This window comes from Myotis daubentonii, chromosome 2, assembly GCF_963259705.1.
Source record: "Myotis daubentonii chromosome 2, mMyoDau2.1, whole genome shotgun sequence".
Lineage (NCBI taxonomy): Eukaryota > Metazoa > Chordata > Mammalia > Chiroptera > Vespertilionidae > Myotis > Myotis daubentonii.
Genome location: NC_081841.1, coordinates 23688961 through 23700394, shown reverse-complemented (window position 1 = coordinate 23700394; position 11434 = coordinate 23688961). Strand labels below are relative to the sequence as shown.

General features: G+C 38.2%; 1 protein-coding gene across 1 annotated transcript; it reads right to left on the bottom strand.

Annotated features, from left to right (window-relative positions):
• On the bottom strand, positions 1-10404 carry KLRF1 (killer cell lectin like receptor F1). Its single transcript, XM_059682171.1, has 6 exons — positions 10284-10404; positions 8249-8347; positions 7226-7381; positions 4031-4170; positions 2774-2886; positions 1-137 (listed from the first exon to the last, which is right to left on the bottom strand). Exons 1-6 carry the CDS (start codon positions 10366-10368, stop codon positions 29-31), a joined length of 702 nt encoding a protein of 233 aa, XP_059538154.1. The 5' UTR covers positions 10369-10404; the 3' UTR covers positions 1-28.
• Between the last annotated feature and the right edge of the window lie 1030 nt (positions 10405-11434).

Sequence of the window (11434 nt, the reverse complement as noted above, 5' to 3'; positions counted from 1 at the left end):
ATTCCACTACAACTTATATTTTAAAATATTAACATTGACAAATCCACTTGAAAACACTGCTGCAGGTTTCAGAGTAAATTTTGTTTCCCTTGATGGCAGCACAGCTGTTTTCAGTAGCTGGTCCTTTTATGAAGAATCTGCAGAAGAGATGATAAATATATTGTTAATCATTGTTGATGAAGAGATCCATTTGTATTTGCAGCTAATGTCCTTTCTTAATTAAAAGGTAATTCAAAATTTCAAGGCATTTGCAAATACTTTGACTGACTAAACATTACAGTATATCTGTAACTTAGTATTACTATCTGATTGGCAGAAAGTTCTCAGAGAGTTTGTTTGCAAATGATAAAGCTAAGAATAAATGTGTGCCCACATTCCCATTTGAGTATTTTTTTACATGTGGTCTTTAGGTTAAAAAAAAAGGAGGGGTTAAGTCACATGAACAACTCACTTAACTTTTGTGGCTGGCTTCTCGTATCAAATTGTACAATGTATTAATAATATTTGCCTCATGGTACTATTATGAGGTTAAATGAACCAATGCTCATAGAACTTTCTACACAAACTGACCTATATAAGCTCTAACTAAATTATACATTTATTGTATTAGCTATGATGTGCACTGACCACCAGGGGGCAGACGCTCAACGCAGAAGCAGAAACCACAGGCATGGAAACATGGAACAGACTGATGAATCTCAGAGGGAAGGGGGTTAGGGGGGAGGGCAGGAAGAGATTAAACAAAGATCTTATGTGCATACAAGAGGCCCAGTATATGAATTCGTGCACTGGTGGGGTCCCTCGGCCTGGCCTGTGCACTCTCACAATCCGGGACGCCTCACGGGATGCTGGACTGCTGATTTCAGCCCAATCCCCACAGGCCAAGGTGAGGGACCCCACCACTGCCTGAATCTGTGCACCAGGCCTCTAGTTTATCCATAAAGAAGTATGATAAATACAATTATAAAATTATCTATAAAATACTATAATGTTAGTGATTTTATTCTGTTAGGAATTTATTTAAACTTAGGAAAAAGTTTTAAGAATCATGGACAAGATGTACAGGGTCAAGAAAACTTCCAAATTAATAAGGAGCAAATAAGTGCTGGATTTCCATATTGGAAAATACACTGTTCCCAAGTTTATGTTTGAATTTTACATTGAATGTATTTTGAACAAAAATCCCCAGGCATGGTCTAAAGTTAAAACTAAATCTTATAGGTAATGTTGAGTGGGTTTAGCAGAGGTAAACTAAGGACCTTCATTGGTGATCAATCAGAGAATGTTCGGTATTACCACCCTACCCTCAAATGATACCATCTCATAATTTTATTCTCCATTCCAATGTCTTTGATTGACTTGTTTAGATTGATTCATTTAGTGCAGTGAGATGGAAAATAAGTAATATTTAACGACAAAGTAATAGAGTGGAAATAACACAGCAATATCATTAATTAGTTGGTTACATAGTGTATTAATTTCTTATCACTGCTCTAATGAATTGCCGCTAATTTAGTGGCTTAAAACAACACAAATTTGTTATCTTGCAGTTCTAGTTGTCAGAATTCTAAATCTAGTTTTACGGGAGTAAATCAAGTGTGTGCAGTGCTGCCTTCCTCAGGCACTAGGGGGAATTTTGTTCATTGCCCTTTGCAGCTCTTAGAGGCTGATGCACTGCGTGGGCCATGGCTGGATCACTTGGACCACATGCCCCTATTTTCTCTCTTGTAAGGGCTCGTGTTTACATTGTGACCACCTGGGTAATCCTAACATAATGTTCTTATCTCAAGATGATTAATTTAACCACAGCCTTGAAATCTTTTTTGCCAAAATTTTAAAATCTTCAATAATCTCATGCAATTGCTGAGAAAATTTTGTATTTGTTTGATTGATCTTATATTTATCATTTATCTTTTAATGTTATGTGCATACACATAGTCTACTTGCAAATTGAATACAAGTATTCAGATCAGGACTAGCATGAGTCAAAGTGAGGCACTGGCTTCGAGCACACAATTTAAGAGGGTCCCCAAAACTCAGTAAGCAAGATAAATGATAATTTAATGAAGTGTCAGAGGAAATTTGAGGAAAGCCATTTTGAACTGTAAAGAGGCTAATGCCATAGCTGTGATACTAAACCACATGCCATTTCAAAGTAATACAGTCTAAGGATTTTGGTATTTGGATATGGACATCTTTGGGACCATTATTTTGTCTACCAACATCAGGATAAAATTTGAATTTACTGGTTTAACTATTTGTAGCTCTAAATATTTTATTTTAAAATAAATATAAACACACAAAAATATTGATGAAAATTTTAAAATCCTCAATAACCTCATGCAATTGCTGCAAAATTTTTTATATTCTTTTGTTCCATCTTATATTTCTCATTTGTCTTTTAATGTTATGATAATCAATCATAAAATACAAAAATTATACAAAAGTTGTTTTTCAGTTACTAAAGATTGTGAGGTAAACATTGAGAATTTTGAAAATACAAGAGCATGTTGGTTCAGTCACCTTTTCATACAAATCATGAGTAGTCTTTAAACAATAAATGTGCCACCATTATTGTTTTTGAGTTTTTTTAGTTTGTAAACCAAACCACAATATTTGTTATTTACTCCAGTGAACATTAAATTATTTGTCATCCTTTAAAATTCTTTAGTTACCAATAAGTTGGTTTTGGTGGACACAGAGATGTTTTATGAAGATACTAGTAAGTCTTACATTAAACAATAAATCAGATTGCCTTTTAGTAAAGACTCACATTTTTGAAGCTAATGGAGAACCATCTACCCAGTTCCATGTCCTCTTCTGGGAGGTAACGTTAAGCCCAATCCACACATAATTTGATTGTTTTAGGTTTTTCTGTATAAAAGCCTAAAAAGTGAGTAATGGGTAACTAGATGAACAGAATCCTATATAATAAAGAGGTAATATGCAAATTGATTGCTATGCACTCACACAAGATGGTCACCCCCATGTGGGCAGAAGATGGCTGGCAGGGGAGGAGAGTTGTGGGTGATCAGGCCAACAGGGGAGGGCAGTTAGGGGGAACCAGGCCAGCAGGGGAGGGCAGTTGGGGGAGATCAGGCCTGTAGGGGAGGGCAGTTAGGGGCGATCAGGACAGCAGTGGAGGGCAATTAGGGGGGACCAGGCCAACAGGGGACAGCAGTTAGGGGGGACCAGGCCAGCAGGGGAGGGCAGTTAGGGGCAACCAGGCCTACAGGGGAGGGAAGTTGGGGGCAACCAGGTCTGCAGGGGAGAGAGGGCAGTTGGGGGAAACCAGACCAACAAGGGAGGCAGTTAGGGGTGACCAGGCAGGCAGAGGAGGACAATTGGGGGTGGCCACACCTGCAGTGGAGGGCAGTTGGGGATGACCAGGCCGGCAGGGGAGGGCAATTGGGGGTGATCGGGCTGTTAGGGGAGCAGTTAGGAGTCGATCAGACTGGCAGGGGAGTGGTTAGGAGGTGATCAGGCTGGCAGGCAGAAGCGGTTAGGGGCAATCAGGCAGGTAGGCAGGTGAATGGTTGGGAGCCAGCAGTCCCAGATTGTGAGAGGAATGTCCAACTGGTTTAGGCCTGATCCCACAGGGCAGTCAGACATCCTCCCAGGGGTCGCAGATTGGAGAGGGTGCAGGCTGGGCTGAGGGACACCCCCCCCCAATGCACAAATTTTGTGCACTAGGCCTCTAGTATTTTAATAATTTAGACATACTAAATACAATTTTAGAATTTTATTAGGCTTCTCACACTCCACATGAGGATTCTTATACTAATTAATTCATATCTTATTTATCCATGTTATTTGATATATTATATGTATACACACAGTCTACTTGCAAACTGAATACAAGTATTCAGATGAGGACTAGCATGAATCAAAGTGAGGCATTGCCTTCAAGCACACAATTTAAGAAGGTCCCCAAAACTCAGTAAGCAAGATAAATGAAGGGTCAGAGGAAATTTGAGGAAAGCCATTTTGAACTGTAAAGAGGCTAATGCCATGACACTAAACCACATACCATTTCAAATTGGTCCTGAATTATTACTAGATGAGAGTTTCTCCCCAAACAATACCCATAACTGTCACTCCAACTTTTTAATTCATTAGAGAACCAATAACACTTTTCTTGATATTTGAGCCATTCTGATGGGCACAATCCTGTAGAAAAATAGGAAAAACAAAGAAAAATTAAATTACATGTGTATCTCTGAAAATTGACAGTGAGAGTACTTGTGTTATATAAGTAAGAGTGGAACTATAATAAAAGCACTCATCACAAGGTGTTCAGACTCACAGTGTCCAAAATACGAATATAATTCTGGGGACTTAAGAAAATTAATTTGGTGAGACAAAGCAAATCCTAGACATAAAGGGTTTTCTTTTTTCATGCTATGATCCAATATCATAAACGTAAACCGATTAATACATACATTGCATTAAAGCTATTTGAGAGAGTAAATAAAAGATTATTTATACCACTTGCTTAGAATTTATCCATATAAAGTTTTAGAATCTCTATCTTTGTTTTATCTGTGTAATTCCTCTTAATGTCTTCCTTTTGATATTAAGTAACACTGAGATTCATTTTTTTCAATCTCTTTGTAATTTCAACTTCATCAAGTCCTTTAATTTTTCTTAAATTAATTGAAGTCTCCAAGTAAAAAGATCTGAGGCTTTTGAAATAATAATTAGGGAAAGTGAACTATATATAAAATATAAGTGTAGGCCAAAATAACTACCCAAGTGTGGCCATTATAATCTCTTTTTTTTCCCCTTTTTTGGTTAATCCTCACCAGAGGATATTTTTCCATTGATTTTTAGAGAGAATGGAAAGGAGGGAGAGAGACAGAGAGAGAGAAACATCGATGTGAAAGAGACACATCTCGCACAGGCTCTGACCAGAGCTGGAGATCAAGCCTGCAATCGAGATACATGCCCTTGGCTGGAATCGAACCCAGGACCCTTCTTCAGTCCAAGGGCCAACTCTCTATCCACTGAACCAAAATGGCTAGGGTGACCATAATATTTTATGTGTGATATGTGATATAATAATAATTCATATATGATAAAGAGGACTATATAAATTAGGGGAATAGAGAAAATACTTTGATAAATAGTTATAAAATAAGTTAATCTGCAGCTTCATCACATATATTATAAAATAAATGTCCAAGGTTCAAAGAGTTGTTAAAATGTTTAATTAAAAAATATGAAAGTAGAACAGTTTTCGAAAATTCTACATGATTGGAAGTCCAAAGCTTATTATTACAATAATAATTTATGTGTTGTAACTGCTTTTATCTATTTGTATTTCAAAAAAAGATAATTAAGAAACAAAAATAGTTAATTACATATTGCCTTATCATCACAATTAATTTTTCATAATTATATGTCTCAACTTGATTTTAAATCTTTACATTATGTTTTACAGCTCTCCCCCAACTGTAAATATATACTAGTACTAGAGGCCCGGTGCGCAAAAATTTGTGCACACGGGGGGAAGGGGGGGTCCCTCAGCCCAGCCTGTGCCCTCTTGCAGTCTGGGACCCCTCGGGAGATAACGACCTGATGGCTTAGGCCTGCTCCTGGGTGGCAGGGGACAGGCCCAATCCCTAGGTGCAGCCCCTGGTCGGGCTCAGAGCAGGGCTGATTGGGGAGTTGGGGTGCCACCCCTGTCATGCACAGAGCAGGGAGGATTGGGAGGTTGCGATGCCACCCTCAGTCATGCTCAGGGTAGGGCTGATTGGGGGGTTGGGGCACCGCCCCCTGTCACACTCAAGGCAGGGTGGATGGGCAGGTTGCAGCACCACCCCCTGTCACGCACAGAGCAGGGCCAATCAGGGGGTTGGGGCTCCATACCCTGTCACGCACAGAGCAGGGCTGATCAGGGGGTTGGGGAGCTCCCCCCTGTCACTCACAGAGTAGGGCCGATAGGGGAGTTGGGGCACCGGCCCCTGTCACACACAGAGCAGGGAGGATCAGGGGGTTGGGGCACCGCCAGTGTCAAACTCAGGGCAGGGCCGATGGGGAGGTTATGGCTCTACCCCGTCACACACAGAGCAGGGCCTGTGGGGGCAGGGGGTTGGGGCGCCGCACCCTGTCACACACAGAGCAGGGAGGATCAGGGGGTTGGGGCACCGCAGACTGTCACACACAGAGCCGCAGGGCGATCATGAGGTTGGGGAGCTCCCCCTATCAGGGACAGAGCAGGGCTGATCAGGGGGTTGGGGCGCCTTCCCCTGTCAGGAATAGAGCAGGGCCGATAGGGAGGTTGTGGCCCCGCCCCCTGTCACACACAGAGCCACAGGGCATTCAGGGGGTTTGGGTGCTGCCCTCTGTCATGCTGATCCTGGTGCTGGGAGGCCTCGCGGCTCCGCTGATACCGGTGCTGGGAGGCATATTACCCTTTTACTATATAGGATAGAGGCCTGGTGCACGGGTGGGGGCCGGCTGGTTTGCCCTGAAGGGTGTCCTGGATCAGGGTGGGGGTCCCCACTGGGGTGCCTGGCCAGCCTGGGTGAGGGGATGATGGCTGTTTGCAGCTGGTCACACACCCTTCAGGGTGGGGGTCCCCACTGGGGTGCTTGGCCAGTCTGGGTGAGGGGCTGAGAGCTGTTTTCAGGCTGGCGGGTGACTGAAGCTCCCAACTGCTCCTTTTTTTCTTTTTCTTTTTTTTATTCTTGGCCAGTTTTAGCTCTGAGGCTTAGCTCCAGCTCTTAGGCCTCTGCTGCTGAAAGCAGGTTTCTGGCCTTTGTTTACCTTCTGTATTTGAAACAATGTTGTGATCCTGCTGGCTGAAACCCGATGGACTAAAGCAGGTTTCTGGGGTTTTGTTTAGCTTCTATATTTGTAACATAGTTGCTTAGAGTTGCAGCTCAGAGGCCTGCAGCGGCAGGCGGGGAAGGTTGGAGTCCTTCGTCACTGAAGCAAGCAAGCCTCAGGATAGCTTTAAGCTGCCTGGCTGCCGGCCGCCATCTTGGCTGGCAGTTAATTTGCATATTGCCCTGATTAGCCAATGGGAAGGGTAGTGGTCGTATGCTAATTACCATGTTTCTCTTTTATTAGATAGAATGTGAATCAAGTTTTGAGTGTCAAGTAGATTTCTAAAAGATTTGTGTTTACTTAATTTGTTACATATATGTTCAATTAGATTTTTCAAATTTAGAAGGTCTAAAAGATTAAAACAAAAATAGGCCAAAACCTTGAAAAATACCTCCATGGTCTGTAGCACTTGAAGCACAGTGGTCCGCATCTTTAGTACTTATATTTCCTCTTGTGTCACTCTTCATTTTCAGGTTTCCAATATCATCATGCTGGGTGATATTTGAATTATTTCCTTCTGGGCATTTGAGCAACACTCCTTGGGAAACTTGAAAACAGGATTATTGTAAGTTTAGGTAAATATCTTCCCTGCTCAATGCCTCAGAGACAAATTCTTAACATGATTCTGATGACTGAAACCAGAAATCACTGAAGGGTTAACTAGAAAGTTTCTTTTTCATTTTCATGTCTAATGAGAAATTATTTCAAATATCATACAATCAATTCATTTGAATAACATATATTTGTTGAGGATCTATTCTGTGCCTGGCATTGTCCTAAGAATTGGTGGTACAGTAAATAAAACAAAGCTCTTGCTCTAGGAAGTACACATGCTCCTGTCATGTTTTCTTAATGTTTTACCGAGACTTACAATACTGTGTTTAGCCCATCCCACAATAATTGTTAACCGAAAATCTATTTCTTCCAATAGAATATGACCTTCCTCCACATGATTATTCCTTTCTTCAGTTTGGGAGTTTGTAGTAATGTTTGTAGTATACTTGTTGCTCAGTAAAATATTTGTTGGGAAAAAAAGTAAGAGTAAATTAAATACAATCACATAAAATGTATTAAAAATTATAGAATTCTATATATTTACAAGAAGCTGACTAATAAAGAAATATTGTTTTTAAATATTCACCTCAAAAATACGGATACATGCACACACACACACACACACACACACACACTTTCCTTCTATCAAACTGTATGCCACTTGAGAACAAATACTTAACTGATTTGACTACCTACTAAGTACATTACAATTAAGTATAATATATTGCTTGATACGTAGGAGCTCTTTATTAAATCTTAATGTAAGGAACTATAAATATGAAATGAGACATAATATAAAAAGAAACATAAAAAGTACACACTTTCATATATTTATTTAATTAAATACATTTTAACTTACCCAAAAGAATCAGGGAGATAAAAGTCAAAACTAGAAGACCATTTACTGTTCCAGATATTCCCAACAAGATTTTGTACCAGTGTAACATCACAGAAAAATCTGAGAGATTAATCACATAAATTAGCTTAGAAAAGGACATTTCTAAGGAGTAATAGCTATTATAACAATAGAATTATATATAATATTGGTTTTAAATTTCAAAAGCTAATAGGAAATCAAAAGCATCAAACCTAAGTAAATGGGAAAATATTTACTCTATTGTATAGTTATAACACTCTGGATGGTCAGAAACTGTGACATGTATTATATTAAATCTTAAAATATTGCTACTATTCAGCATAATTTACCATTGGAAAAAAAGAATGTTAATCTACACAATAATCTCCCCCCATATTCGTACACTCTCGGGTGTGTGTGCATGGCACTTACAGACACATATATTCACACAAATAAAACCTTTCTAATTAATCATTTGCTTTTTTATAATGTTCATAGTAATTTTGTTATAATAACCATAAACTGGAAATAACTCAGAAGTCCTTCAGTGAATGGTTAAGAAAACTTTAGACCCATACCTGTAATATAACTCAGCAATATAAAGAAATAAACTATTGATACATGAAACAATTAGAAATAAAATTTACACACTGAAATCAATTGGCCTTTATATATCAAATATCATTTAAAAATATAACAAAGAGAAATTATCATGTTGGGTAGCTAACAAAACAGAAAACAAACAAGAAGAAAATTGGAAATAAACTTAAAAAGTACCCCAAACAAACAGTGCCACAGCCAACATAAGGAGAATTAAACAAACACATAAAGAACCGAAAAGCATAAATGTAGACTTGAACAAATAGAAATTCAACCACTTTTGGTCTGGAGGCTGTGTCAAAGAGATAAACTTTCCCTAAGTTAATCGATGAATTAAGAAGTGATTTAGTATACTGAACTACATCAGTTTGCTATGGTTTGGGTTGTTTGTGATGAATTTCTGCAAACTTCATTATAAAATTATTTGGAAGAACAAACAAGTGAGCTAACCAAGTAAACAATTAAAAATATAGAAATGTGAAATGGTACAGTGCTATGGAGAGATAGTTAAAGAGGTTTACAAACTTATTTCAAGTAATTTGAAAACATAATTTGACTGTGCAAGTCCAATAGAGTATATAGTAAGAACAAAAACCACTAAAACATTTTAATCTGTTGTAAGTAATTATTAGAAATGCTATCTATAGTAATTCTGAAATTTTATACATATGGCAAAAATATAATTTCTTATTATTATTAGTGCCAAGATCTGAGTAAAGTTATACAAATATACAATTGCAAGGCTTGAATTGTCAACTAGACTCAAATGTAATGTTTTACCCCAAGCTTTACTAAATTTTAGCAAAGGATACACTATAGTAAAGTATTAATATTAGAATGTACTATTTAATTAACTAAAAGTTGCAAATTTCTTATTGTAGCGCCCTGAGCTCCTTTTTTCGCACCAAAACACATTTTGGTTTTCGTGCAAAATCTACAAAGTGAGTGTGAAAAAAGTTTGCACATAGGAACCACCATATTTTGTGATCTTTCAGGCTAATATCTATATTTTCCAAAACAAAAATTTTCACCTGGAGGAAACCATATTTTAAAGTTATTGACAAGCTAAATTAAAACTTGGTATTTAAAAATGCCATATTTTATGAATAATGAGGTGCATGACTGACAACTCATATTCATTTTTAACTATTAATTTTAATTTAATGTATATATTTGTCGAGAGTATCCTAATAAATTATATGAGAAAAAAATATTATTTGAAAAATAGATAACTGTTAGTCTCACATTGATAAATGAGAGAAACAGGTAGAGAGATGAGATGGAGAGAGAGACGGAAGACAGAAGCACCAAAAAGCAAAATAGTTCAAGAACAGAATGTTAGAAATTACTATCTACATTAATATTCAAGTTAATATTAACCCATGTTAAATCCATGCCCATATTAATCCACACCACTTGAAAAAAAAAAACTCCATACCTTTACATTTAAGTTGGGATGTTTGGCTAGGACGCCTTTTTTTCAACTGCACATTCAATGTCATATATCTTTCTTCATCTTGCATCTTTAATGTGAGTAAATATGTGTGTGTATATGTGTGTGCTTTGTTTTGTTTTAAGTATGATATGTACTAAGAAACTAATAAACCTGATGCTAATCAGGGGTTTGTCCTCAAACTACTAATTTGTTTTCAGGGTGTCCACTCAGGGTACATTCAAGGCTTCACAGTTTCATCGTTGGTGAAAACCTCAGAGGAAATGTTTTCTTTTCTTTCACTCATGACCTAGATACCATGATTTCTCAACTTTCTACCACATGTTTAATTTAATATCATAATGGTTCTTTAAAAACTTTCTTCTCATACCTCCATAAAGTCAGGGGGATAGAAATTATATCCTTTAAAGAGTTCAGTTAAATGACTTGTGCACTGCTGGTGGGAATGCAGACTGGTGCAGCCACTATGGAAGACAGTATGGAGTTTCCTTAAAAAACTGAAAATGGAACTCCCATTTGACCCTGTGATCCCACTTCTAGGAATATATCCCAAGAAACCAGAAACACCAATCAGAAAGGATATATGCACCCCTATGTTCATAGCAGCACAATTCACCATAGCTAAGATCTGGAAACAGCCTAAGTGCCCATCAGTAGATGAATGGATTAGAAAACTGTGGTACATCTACACGATGGAATACTATGCTGCTGTAAAAAGTAAGGAACTCTTACCATTTGCAACGTCATGGATGAAACTGGAGAGCATTATGCTAAGTGAAATAAGCCAGTCAATAAAGGAAAAATACCACATGATCTCACTCATTCATGGATAATAGAGACCATTATAAACTTTTGAACAATAATAGATACAGAGGCAGAGCTGCCTCAAACAGATTGTCAAACTGCAGCGGGAAGGCCGGGGAGGGTTGGGGGGCAGGAGGTAGGGGGGTAAGAGATCAACTAAAGGACTTGTATGCATGCATATAAGCATAACCAATGGACATAAGACACGGGGTGATAGGGGAGGCTAGGGGACTGTCTAGGGCGGGGGGGATAAAATGGATACATATGTAATACCCTTTGTAATACTTTAAGCAATAAAAAAAAAAAGAGTTCAGTTAAATGATATATATAGC